Source organism: Eutrigla gurnardus (genome assembly GCF_963514095.1).
Source record: "Eutrigla gurnardus genome assembly, chromosome: 21".
NCBI lineage: Eukaryota > Metazoa > Chordata > Actinopteri > Perciformes > Triglidae > Eutrigla > Eutrigla gurnardus.
The window spans coordinates 5433790-5456607 of NC_139932.1; the positions used below are offsets into that span (position 1 = coordinate 5433790).

The 22818-nt window shown below is 45.4% G+C and overlaps 1 protein-coding gene across 8 annotated transcripts in view; it reads right to left on the reverse strand.

Annotated features, from left to right (window-relative positions):
* Positions 1-22818, reverse strand: part of celf2 (cugbp, Elav-like family member 2) — a 203720-nt gene that overhangs the window by 125559 nt on the left and 55343 nt on the right. For 5 of the 8 annotated variants that reach the window (XM_084039200.1, XM_084039198.1, XM_084039199.1 and 2 more), the window contains exon 1: positions 9828-9977. The exons of the other annotated variants lie outside the window; for them this stretch is intronic. In XM_084039200.1, the coding sequence (XP_083895326.1) occupies positions 9828-9904 (77 nt within the window). In that variant the 5' untranslated portion in view covers positions 9905-9977. Of the gene's footprint in view, positions 1-9827; positions 9978-22818 lie in introns of those variants that run through there. 8 annotated transcript variants of the gene reach the window in all.

Here is a 22818-nt window from a genome sequence, read left to right on the forward strand (position 1 = left end):
GTGTCATCAGTTCCCCCCAGGGTGACACTCTTAACGATGTTAGCACTGTTAGCTGCTCGCCTCCGGCTCAGCTGTCACCACCTTAAGAGCCGTGTGGAAGCATTCTGTATAGAGAACCTTTCACTTAAATAGATTGCCTGCAGAGTCAGACATAAAGGGAACATTTCAGGTGAGCAAACACAAACACATCCACTGCTTTTAGTTGTAAGCAATTTCCCGTCACCCCGCACTTAAACCGGTGAAGAAGCACCTGGATTTGTGTACCAGCTTCTCAGAATGTATTGAAATTAACATCTCCTACATAAAAAAAACCTACATTCTGTGCATAAAGAGTGTACTTAGCTTGGCAGCGGATGCAGCTTCAAATTCAACGTCATTCAAATGCTGCAAGAGCTACTGCTGATAAATGATTTTGGAATCTGTGTCGATACGACCAAAGTGCTAATCTCCCCAAAACTGTCTTTTGCTTTCGTACTCCGGGATCGGTTTGGCGAGAAGAGAGAGGGAAAAAAAGGAAAGGTTACCATTGTGGTCCAGTGAGAGAATAAATGCCTGTAACAGAGAGATTGTGCTGAGTTCGGACTCCACAGGGAAGAAAGAGGTAGGTCGGGCAGAGACGAGCGGCAGCTCTCTGACATCCTGTTTGTGCCCACCCGCCCTCCCCTTTGCATTACAATTCATTCTGTGCGAGTCAAGGTTAGACCTGACAGCTCTGCAGCTGTGTATGGATATGTGTGGGTTTTTTTGTGTGTGTGCATGTTTTGCAGCGCCCATATAAAACAGGTGGGAATGAAGAGAGTCAGACTGAGCAGAAGACACTCGACAGAGAGATTTATGGGCAGGAAGTACAGTCTGTGCTCTGTCAATGGCTGGGTGGCACCCTACGGTTTGGGTGGGAGACTCAGATTAATCCCCTGTGAATGGCTGGAGGTGTGATTCTTAGTTGGATTAGAAAGGTTTTTGGAGGCTAGTTAACTGTAATTTCTCACAGCTAAGGCAAAGAAGGAATTGATAGTTTGCCAAACTGTATTGTTCTTTAATATTGTTCTCTCTACGGAGAGTAATACATGTTTCACTGCAGGCTTTGTTTTTTATAAATGTGATTTACAAAAACAAGCCAATACAGTTACAGTTTATTTGCCAATTCTATCAGCGATAAATATAGTCTGCAAGTTTATATTCAACTTTGAAAGGTTAGACAAGGAAGCAATGGCACATTAATGGACACGTTGACCCCATCAACATCTCCTTCCCTCCCATAAGTTATCATAGAGGTAACCAAGTGCCATTCAGCCCCAAGAGCCTGCAGGTTTCCATTTCAAACGCTACACCGACTGATTGAAGTTACCCCCTACTCCTCCTGCCGGTATTTGAAGACATATTATTTTTTCATGAAAATGACAGTTTTTGCCACACACAGCGATGATTCAACCTGCCATCCGACTCGTCTTCAAACCGTCTGGAATGGCTTTACAGCCAAATGTCCCGTTGTGCACAGGAAGTAATATGATTCACAATAAGGGATATCACAAGAATCAAGATCTTTCAGTTCCAAAGTTGATGAAGGTTCCATAGCTACGTGGGATCAGGGTTCAGAGGCTAACGGCGTCCCTGAGACAAAATGTCCTTGATTATGCTACATTTTGAAGGACAAATCTGTGTTTAAATCATCGGGAGAGCTAGTTAACGTGAGCCAATGGGCAGCCGAGGCCTGTGAAATAACGGAGCTAACGTTGACGGAGGTCACATTGAGTTACATTATGCTGCGTTCAGATTTAATCAGGAAAGAACTAATGGTAAATGATGACGTTATCATGATGTGTTCAAATTAAATGTTTGCAAAAAACAATATGCAAATTGTAATAAAGGAGTACATGTTGAAGAACATGTATGAACTGCTATTGGTACGACTTTTACATTTCTGATATCGTAAGATCCCTTGTTAACAATAATGATTAATTCTGATTGAATAGTAGCATTAGCATGTGCTTGTGCTGACACAGAAATGAGTGCCAGCTAGTTGAACCTAATCAACCACAAATCCCTCCATAAAAATAGACTTCACTGTCTGTTTGACAATTGAAAGATGCCACAGAAAATAACCAATTACCAATTGAAACAAACTCAGAGAATAATGACACGGGGGATTATCTCTTTAAAAAGCAAAAAAAAACAGCTGCTGAGGTGTCTGGAATGGAAAGCCAGGGTATGATTTGTTCTGCAGGAGCTGTTGCGCACGCTGACAGCAGTTGGCGCTGACCTTTCCGTGACCTTTGGCTATCATGTGATCGGAGCCTTCAAGTTCCTCTGCTGTCTAATGTCACCCGGCCGGTGCTCACGCGGCCCAGCTGCCGTGCAAAGCTAGCAACTGTGTAGGGTTGACTGCAAGTATTTACCTGGAGCCCTTTTCCCAGGATTTTTAACATGCGTTTACATCAGGCAACTGTCAACGTCTGACCCCATAATGCCAATATTATACAAGCACAACTTTTTGCTTGTTTCTTCCAGTTACATTTTCTGCTAAATGGCATTTTAGTTTTTGAATCCCAAAATCCAAAAATATGCACAAAGAAACCACTGATGGCTAAATGTTTTCCATAATAAAATCAAACTCACTGTAAAGTCTTCATATAATCACTTGGATCTCAAAGATAATGTACCTTTAGGAGGAATTGTCGCTCGCATTGACGAAAGGCAATAAAGAATCACTGATAATTAACTGTCTATCACCCAAGTGTTGTACGTTTTCCAGGAAGCAATCGCTGAAAAAGATCAGGGCAAAACCCCCGGCCCCGGGTGATTAGCGAGTAGTACCACAACCCAACGCAGGTAAGTCCAACCCTCCCTGTAATTCTGATGGCTCTCTTAGCCGAACAAGAGCCTCGGTCCGTGAATGTTGCTCCTAATCCCAAATTCCTCTCCTTCTCCACAATAATGAGCTCCTCTCAGACTCGAGAGTTGACAGAGGTAAAGCATTTAGCACGCTTGAATGGAGGGAAGAGGGAGAGAGTGAGAGCGCGGAGAGAAACGGAGAGGAAGATACAGGCCAAAGAGGGATAAATGGAGGGATGGAGGAGGTGGGGGGGGGATCTACTGAGACATGCATGAGGTAAGCTCTCCCTCTGGCAAGGCAGAGTAATGCCACTGCACGGTAGGAATGCAATGGCTGACTGTTGAGAATGAGAGGGGAAGAGAGGGAGGGACGGAGAAAGACCGGGAGAGGAGATCCATGTGAACGGCCAGAGGACGGGACATCATCGGTGTGTTCCCGCAGGATTCAGATATTTCTTTCTGCCCGTCACCACGGCCCAGGGACAAGATGTGAACAAGGTGGAGACTACGTGTGTGTGTCACATGGTGTGTATTCTGCGTATTTGTGTGGGTGGCGACGTGTGTATGCAGCAGTGTGCATGCTTTATTCGTTTCAAGGCCAAGTGATGAAATACTCCTCTCAGAAAACAGAAGACTCTCTCTCTCTCACACACACACACACACACACACACACACACACACTGTTTTACTCACACGTACAATCGCACACAAAACACTCCTCTTTGCACAGCTCCATTTATGTGTGCGTATGTGAGAATGTGGACTTGACTTGAATAAGCAAATGGCTGGAAACTAAAGTGGAAAAAAAAAATGCGATGAAGAAACAATAATCGCGGGAGGTAGAGGAGCGAGTAACATGGTGAGGAGTCAAAGAAAGGAGACAAAGACAGGAATCTCGTGGGGGGGGGGGGACGGACACAAAAAGCTAGCCTTGAACGCTAGTGCTAAGGTTTAGAATGGCTGGCACATCATCAGCTAGTGGAGATTTAGAAGGATTCATATTCAGAAACAACCCTGGATCCACAAAAAAAAAAAAGGTTCTATGGCCCTCAATCGACACAACCCTCTGCTGGTGCGCTACTTGATGTAACGGCAGATCCAAGTTCCTCCTGGCATCTGGGACTTACTTCACACGTATTACATTAGCATCCACCAGCTACAGCCGCTGTTGTGAATATTCTAAATAACAGGTATTCAAATGTGAAAATGAATAGTTGATTGTGAGCACTGAACACGACGGGAGTGACATTCACTGATTGGAAATTAAATCTAATGTTCAAGCCGGACGAAGACTCATTCAACACCAGCCGCGATGATGGCGGGGAAATCGGCCACAAAGAGAGAGACGCCACGTCCTCACGAAAACCAGATCAGACCGGAGAGGTAAACACTTCATCAGTACTCGCTGTTTGACATTTCTAACAAAGATTTTGTATTTACCGGACGTGACACACGATCCATCCCACGACAAGGAGGAGGTTTTCAGGTCTCTCCCTCCTGGGAGCTGGAACAACCTTATTGAGGTTTTTGGAGTGAAATGATATGTTTGGTATAGATAACTAGTAAGCGAGTGACAAGAATAAATAGAAAGTGACATAAAAAATAATATTCACCAACCTCTGGTTACCTATTGCCAAATTTCTAACTCCGCACTTACACTTCCATCATCATTGTTTAGAAACGGCTCTATACTTTATGGCCACGCCCTCAAAAGTTAAGTCTGTTATGATGGATTATTATTAGTCAAAGGTGCAAATTTCCTGTTGAATTTCTGGAAATTAAAATTTAAAAAGGGCCACGTCCAGACGGTAACTTCCCCAAACTCTCGTGGAATGGTTAAGGTCAGGAAAGGTCATCCGGAAGCAAGTCTGGCAAGACTTTTTCACAGTTTTCTGCTGATGGGAAGATATGAAAAGTGATTGTTGCGACTTATTGTGAGTGTCTTAATGTTGATAAACATCCTAAATCCCTGCACCCTTACTCTCAACAGGGACTTTCAAAGGTGGTGACTTTCCCAACACCACAATATTAATATGCTGGCTGACCCAGTCATGTATAGGCTACATAAACATACATGCTCACACACACACATGGTCGTGATACATCGCCACCTACACACAGCGGTGTCAGCCACAGACAACTGCTCCTGAGCCCCCGGCGGAGCAAAGGCATTAATCATTATGACAACGCACACACGCGTTGAGAGAGAGCAACATAAAGCAACATAAGCAACGCCGCGGCCGCCGATGCGTGAAGACGACTCCATCACGTCGTATATCACACATACTGTACGTGTTTCTGGCCTAAATAATAACATTATGAACAAAAACAGTCATAACAGAAATGACGGAGGGCTTCTTCTGCTGCTGATGTTTCTCCTCCTGTGTGTGTGTGTGTGTGTGTGTGTGTGTCACCCTCATAATGGTGAATGAAAATGCCTCTCTCTCTGTTGCTTGGGAGGAAGATAAAAAATGCCGCCACCTCTCTTTTTAATCTCCACATCAGATAAGACACATTTCAAATCGGACCGGCTGTCTGTCCAGGGAGTCCAATGCTGTCAAACCATCACTCCCCCTCCCTCTCTCTCTCTCTCCCCCCCCCCCCCCCCCCCCCCAGTCCACCCATGCCAATTCTCACCCAGCTCCCACCCCCTCTCCTCATCTTCTGTTTCACTTCTAGGACTAGTCTCATGTTTCAGTTTTACTGACCATAAAAAAGCCATAAAGTCGTGTCTATATTCTACATAATTGAGTTGATCTGTGTTATTACCACATTGGCTCTCATGAAAAAAAAAGTACAGATACTTTTGTTTGTCGTCATGAAGAAATGTTTCTAAAAGCAGAAAGACGAAGGGGAAGTATTCTCACTTCCAACTTCTCAGATAGTCGGCGCCATCCGCCGTGCGACAGCACCCTTTAGTGTCTGCATGAGACGGACTCCCACTAACATAATGACGGTTTTTGTTGGGAGACGGTCTGTGGTGGACTAAAGTTTGCCTGAGAAGACAAAATCAAGGGAAAGAAAGTTCCAAACATGCATTTAAGTTTTGCAATCTCCCCAAAAGAGTGGCTGTTGAGGCTGAGGGCTGTTTCAGTCTGACCAGGGTCCATTATGAAAACATTATTTCAGGTTCTGATTGGAAACACTCATGCGACACTCTTGACTGTTCGTTTTGCTGAAATACTGCAGGGAACATCTGATTGTTGCGAGCCGTGCGATGGTCACATCTGCCTGCTAATTCACACAGCAACGTATCCAATTATACATTCAGAGTAACGTGCAGGAAACGGCCTTTTTGTGGCATTGTTTTAAGACGTTAACATATCAATAAAATGAATCAAAGCTAACGCTACGCAGACGAGCCTTCTTTCACTCCTCCCTCCAAAGCTCTGCGCTCCGTCCATCCCACCCTTCATCCAAACAACCCGACACTCGTGTATATTTCTCACGAGAACACCGTCACCGTACTCTTTCAGCTGTTGGGTGCGTGATTTACGTCTTCTGGGGCTCAGGAGGGGCATCGGGAGGGGGAAGACGACCAGCGGTCGGATGTACGCTTCCCCTCGGAGAGGAGCTGCCGGGTTGTGTACACACTTGGCAAGAATGTGGCATGTTTAAAGCACCGTTGCGAGTCTGCACACTGTGGACTTGTTCAGGTTGGCTCCATTTGCTGCGTGCACTTTGAAGAAACCACTAAACAGTGTCCGTCCTGCAGCCTGGAAGTGTGATAGACCCTCAGCCTTGTAGTTTCCTACCAGACCAGATTCAACACAGTGGCCAGGGAGGTGAGGGGGTCACATATTTCCCAGAGAGCCACCCGAGTCCAGGCTTCAGACTGGGAGATAAAGGGGGACATTAAGGGCAAGAGGTCTCGCTCCACTTTTGCTGAATCTCTCACTTCCATGTTCCCCAGCCCTGATTGGCCCGCCTGGAGGCAGATTACACAGTAACTTCCACTTAGTTCTCATGTGTTTTCGGCTAATATTTGTCAAGTCTGCTGCCGTCTGTCGGAGCCGACGGGGGAGTCGTGACAGGAAGCCCCCCCCCCAAAAAAGGGAATGCAGCCAATTCCAGTGAAAGAATAAATGTATTTCTTTACGCTGCTACTGGAGAATAATGCCTTAAACACTGAGACACTAACAGCAAAATCATAGATCACGACAGAGTCTTTGGCGAGCTGAGTGTCCGGGCTCAAGAGGCGTGTTCATGTAAACACAAAGTGTCATCTCCATAAGCCAAGTACCTGGTTCAACCTGTCCGCCTCCTCGCCGGCGGGTAAGGGGGCGCAGAGAGGCCTGTCTCATGGCGGCGAGGCACATTATTCATACATCCGTCACTCTGGGGGGAGAGAGAGACAGAGAGCGAGGGAGAGGGGTGGCTGGGAGTATGATGACTTCCTCGTCCGCCCCCGCTGGTTGTACGCGGGGCCCACGCCGTCAGGGCCGATGACACTGATTAATGAGAAAGCCGTCTCATCACTGTAGCATCAGGGTAATAGAGAGCGTGGCGAGTCAATGGAGGGCGACTCGGCGGGGCGAAGAGCGTGGCCTGGCCTCGTTTCATGGCGGAAACGGGAAGATGAGAGATTCCGTGATTCATATATGAAACACTTGTTGCTGTTTTTAATCTCCTATCATTTACTTCTATAATCATAATGCTACAGAGATCTAGAGCCATGTTTTTACGACTGCTTGTCTATTATATTTCCACAACCTTCTCTCTTCTACAATTGTGCCGTTTGTATAATTTGAGGCCGGAAAGTGAAAAATCTATATTTAACAAGTCAGAATCAAATGTTGAAGACCTTCTGAGTGTCTTCCTGTCCCATTAATCATGCCTCAGATTAATCTTGCAACCCTTTTGTGACACATGTCGTGTTTCCACTGAGTGGTCCGGCTCTGCTCGACTCACTTCTGGCGGTCGCGACGCTGCATGAAGGTGCCGTGACATCATCTTCAACGTGACAGCCGTTGAACCCCGTCATCAATCATGCACGTAGTGCACTATGTCGTCTTGCAGGGCTATTTAAGGATTTTCCTGTGTCAGCTCACGTGGAACCTCGCAGTTTGAGGTGGTGCCAAAAAAAAAAACTACCTGCTACTACTTTCCTCATTGAAACATGAAAATAATCATTCTCATGTATAAGGAACTGGACTGGACTGCTGGCTGTCCTACACAATCAATACGACTAAACGCAACCTCAATACGTTTCCAGTGGTTTCTTTCAGGACCAAGTTCAGTTTAAAAGAGTTTCAAACATCAAACAAAACATGCTACAACACTACAAAGTTACCTTTAGGTCAAAAAATCTTTTGGTTAGGTTTAGTAAAAAAAATATATCAGGATTTCGCCTGAAATGACTACGAAAGGAAACCCAACCTCATCCAAAGTATTGGTGATGTTTAGGCAACAGAACTACGTGATTTACACTGGACACTAACATCGGTCTCCTGGGTGAAAGTCCCGTGGGTTTTGACCCAGACCTTCTCCGTACCAGGACTTCTGTGGACTCTAAAATGAATTTGTGATGTCACGACGCAGTACGTTTCCCTGGAAACGTAATTCAATATGCAGTTTGGTTGCATGAACGTTTTTAGGAGAGCATGCATGTGGTGCTTTAAAGTGATGACATGATTTTTTTAATATGATTATTATGATGTATTACCATCATACTGTGCCTGCAGTAGTGATGTGAGATTATTATAACATGATATTCTCAAAGTGATCTGTTCTCTCTGTATCCTTTATAGTGAGTTTACAATTTAAACAGTATTTTATAGGAAGTTCATCTCTGCTGCCTGACTTTAAAAGTGGTGTGATAGATCCTAAAATCCTGCTTTATGAGTCGACTGAGTCTGATTTTCTTCTTTTTTTTTTACAAAACCTCCCACACTCACAAACACATCCACACTTCATTAAGTTCCCTCTATTCTTTTACACCAGAAGTTCTGCCTTACATCCCAAAAAAGACCTTCACAAGTAGATGAAGGGAAGAACTACAGCGCAGTGTGTTATTTTCTCTGCTGGAGGAAAATAAAAAGAACATGATCCATCAGCAGCCAGGCGCTGTGAGCTGGGAGGACAGAAGTGGGACATGCACTGTGTGGAGGAGGGAAAAAAACGCATGACCATGATGTCGGGATGAAAACCTCCCTTTGTCCCTGCTCGAGAAATGCCAGAGTTTAACGAAATTACAGCAAATCCAATTGCGACGCATGGGACAGCGGTCATCCACGCATTCCTGCGTGTTCTCAACAGAAAGCCCTGTGTGTTGCATCTCATCCAAGTGTCCGGAGTGTGGAGAATAACACGCGGCGAGGGCGCACAAACCCGCCTAGTGGAGCAGCATCATGTGACTGAGACCTCTCCGGATCTTCTTCCTTTTCTTTCTTTTAACCCCTCCAAAAAAAAGAGGATCGACTCTGTGGTCTTTGTGGGACTCCCACAACCTGCACGGTCCCGAACCCCCCCCACCCACTCGCGTCCAACCGGCGAGACCCCGGCGAGGAGTGGATCATGGGCGGCAGCCGCCAAACGGACGCAACTTCCACGCCTCGTCTTCCCACCGGAGCGAGCTGGGGGAGCCGATGCCCGGGAAGAGTCGCCACCGACCGGCTACAACATATTTTGGCGACGCAGATGAACGCACTCATAAAGAACGTTGATTCACGGCGCGACTGACGTTAATTCGCCCATAATGGCGTTCATTCATCACCATCCTGTCTATAGCTGATAACAGCCCCCCCGGGGCGCTCCTGCGACCCCCCTTCTCCCACACAATTTATCGACGGATGTTAATAAACAACAAGCCATAACTAACACAATAACACAGAGATACAGTCACGTTTAATTGTGAGCCAGATTCCGCTCCCAGGCAGCGGGAGGAACGTTTCCACATCGGACAGCTGCCTTTCAGGACAGTGGAGCTCTCACACAGCAACAGAAAGAAATAAATAAAGAATACAACAACCGAGATGGAAAAGAAAAGAACTCACATTCTGTCTCCGGGAACAAGCAGGCGGCTCTCCACCATCATATCGGGCAGAAAATCCAGATTGTAGGATGAAGTCATGTTGCCAGCCTGTGAAATGTGTGCGCGTACAGTACCGTGTGTGTGTGTGTGTGTGTGTGTGTGTGTGTGTGTGTGTGTGCGCGCCTCCGCCTCTGTGCGCCCTGCGCTGATAAATAAAAAGGAGCGTCGCTCTTTCGCCCCAAACTGCGCCTGGCCGCGGAGACTGAGAGGGACAGGTGCAAGAAGCCGAGGCCTCCCCAAAGGCAGTTGTAGCCAGCCGCACGCACTCTCTGTCCGCATCCAGCAGTTGTCACATTCTCCTCCTCCTCTCCCCCATTCGCTTTTTTTCCCTCCTCCTTCTTCTCCTGCTGCTGCTGCTGCTGCTTCTCCTCCGCCCGGTCCTGTCTGAAGAAGAATCCGCTCCGCAACAGCGCGACTGACGGACTGTTGGAGAGCCAGGTGCCGAGCCGGGGAGGCGTGGCGCGCAACGCTGCAGCTGATCTTTAACTGTTAGGTCTCCTCTCTCTAACCGGTATACTGGCAGCAGCCGACGTGAGGACGCACACGTCTCCGGTGTTCATGCTCTTTAGAATAAAATCACTCGGCTGTTCTTCTAACACACTCATTCGTCCTTTAAACACTTTAGATGGAATAGTTTAACTATTCGTTTTTATCTTCACAGCCATCCAGCGTCACTATATTTAAGCTAAATGGTGAAATACAGCATTTATTTCCCCTTTTTCTAAATATCATTTTGAAGACAATTAGCTCACAAAGAAATTCCCCCTATTGTTGTTATCAAATATAAGGAAACATAACACAACTGTTATTTTTGTGGAGAAATAAAGGAGAAAGTGCTATTGAAAAACAATATTAAAATAAAAAAGTAATACATGTAAAAACAAACATTTTATAAATGTTTTCTTTCTTTATAATAATAATAATGCCATATGTATTATTTAATATTAGTGCCATGTGCATAAAACGTGAGCATCTCAGGCTTAAAAAGGAGTTGGACATCGTCTAACCGCTACCTGTAATAACCAATGCATGATGTTTTTTTGTTTTTTTAATGCAGGGCAGTTTTCAGCCTGACTGCCCACTAACTACAATTCCTGATTCGGAGTATATAAACTGCCGACTGTTAGAATATCATACATGCCTCATTGTGGCGACTTAATAAAAGCGTGGTCGGTTAGGTGATTTACAGCGAAATGAGTTGGCCAAATTCAGAAGGCTGCCATTCCGCATGGGGATAGCCTGGCAATAATGAACCAGCCCCATAATTTGTTGGAAATTTGCTGACTCTATTTTACGCTGCGTTAATTGCGTGGACCCAGGATGCCTCCCTGTGGAACCGGAGTGGGCTTGAATGCACCCCTGTGCCGCACGTCTACCAGGTTGCCCCACTTCCTCCCTCCTCGGCGGGAGAAAAGAGGGGAGGGCACTCCAGTAAAATAATGAGCCTCTCTTAGACTGAGAGAGGCTGCTCTCTGGGGGAAGAATATGAGTATCTGGGTCATTGGGAGAAAGGAGAAAAAAAGTGTTCACTATGCACACATACAGCAGGGTAAGTGAACGGCGTGGGTGGGACTTGGCCCACGGCCCCCCCGCTCGGGGGTCAGTTTGCATGTTTGCTCGCAAAGGGGCCGAGGTCACAGTATAGATGGGAAAGACTGATCCTACATCAGAGCCTCGGGGCTCGCAGTGTCCCAGGAGAGGGGGCAACGCCGCATGTTTCACCGTACTTGACCCTGCACAAAACAGGACATTATTCAACCAACCAAGCGCCCCCCTCCCGTCGCAGGCCTTCGGGTTCAGGCCTGGATCGATGCTCCTGGCTGTTGTTTCAGGTTCCCGGCACATTCATGAACTGACAACAGCTTTGCACAAGGTAACAGTAAAGGAAGACACAATAATGGTGTCGGCCTTGATTGTTGCACATGCCATTGTTTTCCTCTGAACCGAGTTCTTTCTCCAAACAGAACATCAGTCTCTTGACAAGCGTGCAAAAAAAATGTATTGTGGGATTTCGAAAGTCTCAGTGATTTCTGCCGCCACCCCAATAATTTTAACATACGCATGCATTTGTGGTGCCATCATCAAGACCTCGTTAGTCTTCACCGGAACTACTTTCTACTGAAGAAATCCCTGTGAGAAGAAATATATCTTGAAACCTGGCACAAAGCTATCTTTTTGTAATTTAGGTAGATTTGTCTCAGGAAGGCTATTGCTAATTGATTGCAACAACTTTTAAATTGCAATAAAAAAAAGATCAACCATATCACATATTATTTTACACTGAAAACCACGCTGAGGATGACGACGCTGACTATTCCAACAACATGAGAGACTTTAATGGCAATCATCATGGAATGTCACGGGTAATGATAGGAGGTAAGGTGAGAGACTGCATGTGTACGTTCATCTGTTTGCCAAAAGCTTGCCAACACCTGTCTCACCATGTGCAGGTGTGTCAGCTGCTGCGGTGAAAATGCATCGGGTAGTCGCATGTATTCATGTACGCCTGCTAAACAATCGTGCAATCGAATCTCCTCGTTTGATTCGAATTCCAAACGAATCCTTTCCCCCCTGCTCGCCCCGCAACCAAATGCATCCACCCATTAATAAAACATGCACAGGCTCAATTGTCAACGTAGTCATGTGAAACCGGCAGTTTTAATATGCAATTTGTGCTGCAGCTGTTTAATATTGCATTTAATATGAGATGCATGTGTTTGTTAGCACGTGTGCAGCTACGTGTGCACTGCACGCTGCAGTGGTTTCGGCTGTGGAAAATTAAAAAGCGTTCCGCACTTCCAGGAGAAAAAAACGCTTAAATGCTCTTTGGCATTGAAAACCCCAGTGCACCTTCAGAATGGAATATCCGTTTTATATAATTCCAGATGATAAAATCAAGAGAAGGAATGTCTTCAACTGTATATGATGAGTTTGACTTAGTTTTATACAAGACACGCTGACTGTGACTAAAAGGCTGTAATGTAAACAGTGGGCAATGGAACTTGATAATGAAAGCCTTTTTTTATTCCTGGATCATTAATCAGGCAACAAGATGTTTGTTTCTAGCTACTTCTGTTAGCATTAGTGCTAGCTAGCATTGTAGGCCTATAGACCATCAAACTGGCAACAAGATTGTTTCTAGCTACGTCTGTTAGCATTAGTACTAGCTAGCATTGTAGGCCTATAGACCATCAAACAGGCAACAAGATGTTTGTTTCTCGCTGCTAGCGTGAGCATTAGTGCTAGCTAGGTCGCAGTTATTAAGAAAGTCATAAACTAAATAAAAATAAAAATCGTTCAGTACAAAAGTCTGGCAGGTGGTTGGAACATGAAGATACATCATCTCAGTCTCCTCAAGCCTTCAATAACGTCACAGCATGCTGTTGTGAATATGCACCACTCCTCATTGGATGACTTCATCTTTCACCCACAACTAAACAAACGGTGAAGCAATTTGACAAGTGTTGAACGAGGACAGACGATAAAACAAGATGTTGGTGAAACCGAGACAACTTTTCAATTCCAAGCTGCCACCTTAAGAAATGACTCCGTGAGCCTGATCTCCCTCAGTTCCAATGAACGTTTCATTCATCGCGTTCTACTGGATTTACCCCCTATTGTTGCTGCTGAGGTGCTCTTTACCCCCCACCAATCACCTCTCCTGTCTCTCCATCTCTTCACCCTTGGGCCCCGTGTTCTCCAACATCCCGCTCATGGCAAGGTCTGCCCCTGCCGCTCTCCTATTTTGGTCTTTCTCACCTCTTTCTTCTGTCTAGTTATTTCTGTCTTTCTCACCACTTTCATCTCTCTCACCTCAGGCTGGGGGGGGGGGGGGCTCAGCTGCCCAAACAATACAAATCGATCGATTAGAAAGGAGGGGAGGGCAGAGGAGGAGGAAGATGAGGAGGAGGAGGAGGAGGAGGAGGAGAAGGAGGAGGAGGGGGAGACAAGGTGGAGTGAGGAAAAATAAAGGCATGACCAAAGAACAGGTGGTCTTACAGAGCAAATAAATCTAAAAGAAAGCATCCTAAAGCAGCCACTATGTTGTCTATCAGAAACTATCACACGGGCCTCCCTGTGCTTCCTACACACATCTTACCCAGAGGAGAGGATTGTGGGTAGCTGATGGCGCCGGCTTTTTCACACGTGAATATTTAATGAAGGGGCTCATGAATAATTCAGAAAAGCAAGCAGCTGCGTTTGAGCCTAAGTGGACATGTGAGGAGCCCGAAACCAGACTGACCCCGACCGCTGCCGCTCAGCAGCTCAGTGTGCTCCAACACTCGGAGGAAACCGTATTCTGATGAGCGTATGGTCGACGCTACACATGGAGTGTGTTTGCAGATGAATCACTTCCTAAATGAAAGGATGACAGAGGCGTCCAGATCTTTTCTGGTCTCACTACTCTGTTATTCTGTCAAATGCAGAACTCCGGACTGAAAAACAATCAAAAAAACTCCCGATCACTCTCTCTATCATGCTCACTGCCACTCACCGCTCAATCTTCAAATCTCATTCCCATATTTTCTGCCCCTGCCCTCGCTCCTCCATTTTCATGTTTTTCTATCCGTCTCTCTCCCTCTCCTCCATCACTCACTCTCTCGTCAGTGGGTCCTCGCTGGACTCCGGTGAGGACACAGTGTTCTAGTTTACATGAATTCCCAGCTCCACCTGTGGGGCCGCAGCCTTTAAATGCTCGCTGACCTGTTTCACACGCGATCAGACAAACTCCAGCACATCAGCTCAGTGGTTCTCTTGTTTTTTATGTCTATTTTCATCGCATGTGGAGCAGAATTATGAGTAATTATATCATTGACTAATAAATTCCAGCAGGCGAAGAGGATCAGAATCTATTTGTTCAATATTTTTGGATGTCTGAAGATTTTCAACACAAAATATCTATGTGGACGAATAGATGGGATTGGACCAAGTCACAAGTAAGTCTCAAGTTTTGGACGCGAGCCCCAAGTCAAGACAGACAAGTCCAGACTCAAGACAGGCAAGTTCCAAGTTATGTCCAAAGTCATGTCACAGGACAAGAAAGGCTAGTCCCAAGTCAGGTACCATGTCACAGACAAGCAAGTCTTGAATTCGGAGTTCGGACAGTCAATTCCCCAATTATGGGAATTGACTGAGTCCCAAATCAATACCCAGTCAAGTTCCAAGTCATATCTGAAGTCCAGACAGACCTGTCCTGAGTTAAGACACAAGCCAAGTCCCAAAGTTGAAACAGTAAAGTCCTAACTTGTCCTAACTTGAGCCAAATCCCAAGTCAAGGAAGGTAAGTTTCAAGTCAAGACAGGCAAGTACAGAGTAAAGTCCCATGTCTGAAGCTTTGAGTTTCGAGTCCTGAACAAGTGGTAATGCGCTCACCAAATGTAATGGCATTTCCGATTCTGTAATTTTCAAGGCACAAGTTTTGCATAATGAAATGCATTCTTTGTTGACTACTGCATAGTTTTACACAAAGAAAATCCTCTTTGGTATCATTTTTCCAACTGGCACACGTTGAATCTCCATGGTTCTCTTCTGCAATGTGATTGGATGCTGATAGATCAGTTTAAACCAAGTACATCTGGGGAATTTGGTGCCGACTTGCTGGTAATGAATAGGGTGACGGTAAGCTGTTTCAGGAAAGGATGGACAATCAATTGACTGGTTGAAAGGGGTACAATGTAACTGAGTCTAATTCACAAATGTACATGTAGACGTGCACACACAAACACACACACACACACACACACACACACATTCTGGTTTACAGGACATTCTGATCAAGTACATCACTGTCGAGCAAATACCTCCTGACCTGTTCACTGACCCTCACACACCTAATGTCTGCACCGGTGGTCTCGACATGACTTAAAGTGTGTGTCTCAATGTCTCTCACACACTCACTCACTCTCTCTTTCACGCACACGCACACACACGCACACACTGGATGTCCTCTGCCCCTGAAGAGGCCTCCCGGCTATACTGTGCCACTGTCTGCTAGTTTTAATGGTCTCTGTTAGACTGGACTGGACAACACTCAGCTGTGCCGAAGTAGAGACATATCGCTTCTATCGAGGGACAACCTTGTATCTCCCCACTCTCGACAGGATGACTTTCCGGTATTGGTTCAAGCACCGTGTTCTTTGGGATTCCTCCTGTGGGATTTTTCTGGATATTATTGTGCCGAGTTTGGTCAGGTTTCCAGCAGAGGTCATTTTTTTAATCGCTCCATACATCGGAAACTACTAGCCATAAAGAAATCTATTCTGTCACGTTTTAGGAGTAAATGTTGTATGAATCAGGCTGTGAATGATATATGAACCAACCCCTCTGCAAAAAACTTCAGAACTATACATGAGAGTTAGAAGTGGAGAGCTCTGGATCAGAGTCCGAATAAAACAAATTTAGGGCACATGAGTCCATCCCCAAAGTCCAGTTTGTATGACCAGTGTGAGGGCTCCGTACCGTGCTCAAGCATGGTACACCTCCTTGGCCCTGGCCCAGCTGGAAGAGGTACAGTTGCTCATTCACAAGCAAGAGCGCGTATAATCGATAGGCCGGCCAGCTCATTAGCAATCAAATTGCCGTTGTTATAACAATTATTTTTGACTGAAAATAATGTTGATGACTGTGCAGAGATGAATTCTGGGTCAGGTTTGGACACTCGTGCAGTGAGCGGTACCCGAGCGAAGTTGAAGCGGGACACAGGGCCTTTTGCAAGACACTACAGGTGAAATATGGTAAAATGACCTACAGCAACCTCTTAATACCATTTGGGGCAAATGATGTTATCAAAATGATAACACAGAAAGCCTGAATAGAAGACACTCCCTTAAATAAGGAATGTGTGGCATGTTTTCTGTTGACACAATCAATAACAACCTATAATAGACGGTTTACCTTCTCCATCTTGTAAAACTCATGTACCTTCAAAATGTCAACCCTCCATGAACAAAAAACAGCCTTGCTTTAAGCTTCAAGAGATTATCTGGTAGATTTGTAAAGCGTGAGCAAACAAAACCATTTTTTTTCAGGTTCAGCACATTCATAACACATTACTCACTTTTGGAAGACATCTTACCACAGCTTTTGAGGTTATTTACCAGGAAAACTTTTTTTTGCCCACAAAATAGTGAAAAACATCTTCAACTCCTCACTCTACTGTTAGCATGTAACCTGGAGCTGCTACTGAGGGCAGCGTGTCTACATTCCCAGGTCAATATTCACATCAAGTCAGCTTTCGAAAAAGGTTCAACTCCATGCCATGCTCCCTGTGACGAGTTCTCACAATGACATGTCATATTAAATGTCGTATTAAGTGAGATCTTTTTATGTTCCCATTATGTACCAACCCACTCTCACAGCAGTTTCTGATTGGCATCTATTGGTTTCAGCGACATTAATTATTGTTTGTGCGGCTCAACCTGAAATAATGCCAATGGAAAGCCAATTAGGATTTTTTTTATGTGACCATGCAACGACTATTGAATATTGAGAAGGACCACTCATTGGATGTGGATGGGTCCACCAACATGTGAGATTCAACCAGCAGAAACCTCATGTCCCAAAGTGTTGCATTTGTGACGGAAACAGGAATGACCCCTACTGAGTTGGCTGAATTTCAAATGTGTATAAGAGGTGGCAACCGGTTGAAAATCCAAAAGCTTCATTATTCTTTAGAGGATTTAATCTGAGGAGCAGAAGAACAAACATTTGTTGAGGGAGCATACACACCTGTGGTTTGTATCAGAATATAAAAAACCTACTATATTTGGAGTTTCAGCCAGACGGAGTGTAAGAAAAGACGTGTGCATAGTGCAGACTCACAATGGTGGCCGACATGAATGCGGTTCTACTGACTCTCTCAGTAAAACCCCCAAAGCTGCTCTAAGTTGTACACTGTGCAGTGATTTCTCCTCTCAATGCAAATGGAGGATGGAGGGATATTCTCCGGCCACTCAAAACACTGTACGCTCCACCTGCAGTGCACCGAAGCACGCTCCAACTGTAATTGGCCATCGCATCGGTGACAGAGAGGCCCTCCATTCATCACCCCCCCCCCCCCCCCCCCCACAGCCCGTCTCTCTCGGCACCTTCGTCGCCCAACTCCAACCAATCTCTCCCTCACTTTCCAATTTCTCCCCCACCCCCTCCTCCCTGCTTTTCGAACCCCCACCCCCCTCCCCTCCCGCACCTCTGTCCTCCTACTCCTCCTTCTCCTCCCTCCCGCTCTGCTCCTTTTCCTCATTAAAGTGGGACCCAGGCAGTAGCGGTCACTGCCTCTCATTTATTTTCATTTGAAACTGGTGCAGCTCCACTGATCCTCTGGGGCTGCAGGAGAGAGAGCAGGATGGTGTCATTCTGATAACAACTGACACACACACACACACACACACGCACACACACTCAGGAAAAACTGGAGGACTACAGCCAGTACACGCTACACACACACAATGCAAAGTAACCATTTGCAAATACACTCGTGCACATTCAAACACACACACACACACAAAGGGAGGTGTTTATGCATCCGCCCGCAAATAGATGCACTTTCACACCCATTTCAATTCATTTCACGCACATATTCACACATTTCATGTACCTGCAAGCTCCCCTGCTCTGTTCCCTCCCCCCTCCTTCACATATGCACCCCCCCCCCCCCCCCCCCCCCCCACATTGATTGTGTGATTTTATGAAGGTGTTGATAGCATGGTGTGAATCAGAGGCCAATAAACCTGCACCCATTGTCACCCGGTTGATTGCGAGCATCGATCTGCACCCGGGCATATGGCGCAGATCAACCCCCCCATTCCCTCGCACGCGCCCACTTCCTGTACGTGTGTGTCCATGCATTGTATTAGAGTTGTGTCGAGAGCGGCCCTGCCTGACACTCTTTGATTGAAAAGGTGCTCGGTAGATTAAATCCTTGTAGAGAAGACGAGGTGTGCCGGCAACGGCTGCTGGTTTAAGCAGATTTAAGTAGGCTGGGAGGAGGTGGGGGGGCAACAGGGGGAGGGGGGGGGGGGGGGGGGGTGTAGTAGAGGCCGTTTTAACGCCCATTGCTCTGACCATTTGGCTAAATGGCAGGGAGAGGCAGTGACTCTAAACCAACGATCATATCTGTAATAGAAGACTAATATCCTCCACACCATTAGCTAGGCACACTGTGTGGGGCGAATGGGAGGGGACGCTTGGTTTAACCGCCAGCAAACCCAGAGGATGGAAGGAGGGGAGTGGAGGAGTGGAGCACGGAAAAAGATCAACTCACAAGCTCTCCTATAAAAGTGCTGATTATCTCAGCTTTCACCCAAACTCCTCCGATAACATTCCTTAAGTAGTAGACACCATCGTGGTTTTTCTTTTTACCTCAGCACATTAGGTTTGAAGTGAAACTACTATAAAAATAGAGACTCCGAGTGCTGTACTTACTCAATGTGTAAAATCAATGAACTTCCACTCTGAGCTTTTAATCTGAAGGCGATTGCACCCGCGGAGGAGATAGTACTCTCACCACAAATCTCAATGTATCCAATTGAAATACAACTCATAAAAACTATCACATTTAATATTTGATGTTTTTAACAGAAGCTTTGTACTTGCCCTAATGATGCCCTACGAGGCCCGGACGGCCGCCATCTTTACCTCTTGCTTGTTTCACCAACACGTTTTCACCGTAGTGTCGCTACAACGTACGCTTGTGGTGACTTTTCAAAATAAACTTCTGTTGTTCACGCAACTTGGGGTTCAGAGAACCTTGGTTAGGTCTCGGCAACAAAACTACTTTAGGTTGTTTAGGGACACGATTGTGGTTAAGTACATTTGCTTTGTAAAATAAGCCTTTTTTATATGTATAAAAACGTTTGTTTTATAAAATAAATAGGCTTGTTGCATAACTAGTAAAAGTAGTAGTAAGTAGCCGTAGTAAAATATTGAAGTTACATAACAAAACTACAGTAAAACAAGTCGACGTTGATTTGCTTTCACATGGAATATGTCTCTTTATACTCTGACCTTCTAATAGCGACACGGCCTCCTGAAGGCGGTGCGTCTCTTGCAGACACTAAAGCTTGACTCTGTGACTCGGTATCAGGCGCTGAGGGCCGTTTGCTGAGCATTTGTGTTTGACACGTCCGCCTGGTTCCAACACAACGTTTGGCCTCTAGTTTTGTCTTCGGCAAATGAGTCAGACGACACTGTTTGGCCCTAAAGACTCCTTGATAGTTAAAAACGTGAGACTCTGTATGAAAACATGCAACTAATTCTGAACTGTGAACGCCCTCAAGTTAAAGTTAGCGTTATTGTTTCATTTCATATCCAATGTGCTGAATACAAAACCCCAAAAAACATGAAAATGTCCTTAATCTTTCCGTCCTGACTGCCCTACACATTATTTACTTCCGCCGTGACTTCACTACAAAGGTACTTATCCTCCTGATGTACAGCGCTGCTTCACCCCACCACAGCCACTCTCCCGTCCTGCACGCGGGCCAAACCTCCGGAAAATTTCCCCCGTGTTTCTTGCTCGGAGCGACTGCCTGATGCAGAAAGTGTTCAAAGTAATTTTTTCATAGATGAAATTGCAAATGAAGTGCATGCCTCAAAAGCAGTTTCATTTGTCACCCAATGAAGCATTCACCGATTCCGTCAGTAAATTATGGTGCAATAAATTACTACCTGCAAACATCAATGAAATATGTTGACTCGTTGCAAAACAAGTCAACCTCGGCATGACTGTTTTTCATGATCAGGTGCGCAGCAGACGTTTGTCTCAATCTTTTATGCAACAGGAGGGGAGTTCAGAGCCAAAATCATCCATCAGCCTTTCGTTTGTGTATCAAACACACAAGAAATGAGGCGGACCCGGATGAATAAACTTAAATAAATAACAAAGGCTTGGCTTGGAAAATGTCAAATCCTGCTCCGGTCAAGTGGACGCCTCCGGTCTTAATACGGAGACCCTCCCATCTATCTCTCTTCTCAACGATCAACAGTAAAAAACACTCCCCGCAGACAGTAACTCACTTTATTAAGACGTTAACGGCCGTTGGATGTGAAACTGATGGAAATCTTTAGATATGACCTTTTTTTCTGCCAAATGCCTTCAAAATTCCCATGTTTCTAGTGTTTTTTGGGAAATTTCTTAGACAATATTCAAATACTTTATATCCCTTAAATCTGTATGACCTCACGTTATGCAAGTCAATAAGCCATATTCAATCATAGACATTAGAATTGTGTCATACATTTAAAGAAAAAGGTGTTTTCATCAAGTTTCATTAAATAAGCACAAATTAAAACCCCAAAGACAGAAGCCTTAACTGTCGGAAGCAAAAAGAATGAATGCTTTGGTGAATATGGTTTGAAAGGGTTTACAATGATTTAAACAGGATCATGCTGCCTGCAGGAAGTCTGTTTTTAAAGGGTTAAAATATCCATAAATCAATGAGTGAAATGTTCAAAAAGTTCAGCGGCACAAAACGGCGCTTGAACTGTCATCCAACACTCTTATTCGGAACGTTTATCAATACACGGTAAAAGGAGTCAAGTGAAATATCTGACATCACATTGGAACTACAAAGCCCCGCCCCCAAAACCCAGAAATGTGAATTTACCAGCATCACTGAAATATAGTGTTCTTGTCCGTGTCAGACGGCATCACTTATAAGACTGGAAAAATATATTTTTCTGAGACTTTAAAAACTTTAGGATCTTACACATGAGATGCAACTCTTGACACTAAGAAAAAGTTGATAAAAAATGATAAATATTCATGCATACGTGGGTGGAATAATACAAAAATGTAAATTAGCTGAAGGGCAAACGCAACTGTATGATGCATACTGTACGTAAATAAATATATGAGATGCATCCATGATGTCAAAGGTGAATGACCATGAACTGCTGGGGAGGAGGGGGGGCTTGTCCTTGAACACAGCGCTGCTCTGCTTACACAGCAGGAGGAGGCATGAATAGACAGGAACACAGAGAGACAGAGAACAAAAAAAAAAAAGAATGAAAGAAAGGGAGAAGTACAAGCGTTGGATGTTCCGCTTGGCTGGGTAAACAGTTGCAGGAAAGCAGGGAGGAATCTCCTGCTGTCGGGCCCACAGTGCCAGGTAGGAGGCGTTTACCCCCCTCCCCTCTTCATATGTATATGTATGTATGTATGTATATATATAGAAACCTCACACAACGCCACACCTTACAAGGACATCCACCAATCCCAGAGAGGGATGAGGCGTCCGCATCTGGGTCAGGAAGATCGGCGACCACGTGTTTGTGTGTTTGTAGCTCGGCGGCCCCCGTGGAAGGGGGGGGGGGGGGGAGTGCTCCAACATCACGAACAAAACAAACGCACCTTATCGCTTCCTCTTTCTCCTTCTGTTCTCTTTTCCTCTCTGTCTCGCCTTGTTCCTCTCTGCCGTTGTTCCCTTTTCGCTCTCACGTAGAGACAGCCCCCCCTCTCTGGTGGAGCGGTGGACCCCGCTGGCTTGCCTAGCTGAAGTAATCCCCTGTGACAGCTCAGCTCATGTTGTTATGTTGTGGGCCTATTTGAGTCTAATACAACAGACTCTACAACAGCCGAGCCCCGGTCCAGCTCCGGACCGCGTGCACCGCTGCCGGGCCCCGGCCCTGTCCGCCACGTCGCCGTGCCGACCATGTCCACCATTCACATTTTAGCACACAGAGACGACCGCAGCTCAGCTTTCATCAAGGTTGCATGACGTGAATGAATCTTGCAAAATTGTATCGAACCGATGGAACGAGTCCAAGTTCAAAATCCAGCATGCAAAGAATGTCCACGCTTGGTGTGAATAACCTCAAAACAAGAACTTAGCATCTTTATGATATATCATAAAGATAAATCTCCAGACTGAGACCCCTGACCAGTTCTGAGTCTCACAAAATATATATCAGATTTGTGCCAGACGTGGTATTTGGACTGACCTTTTATTTGC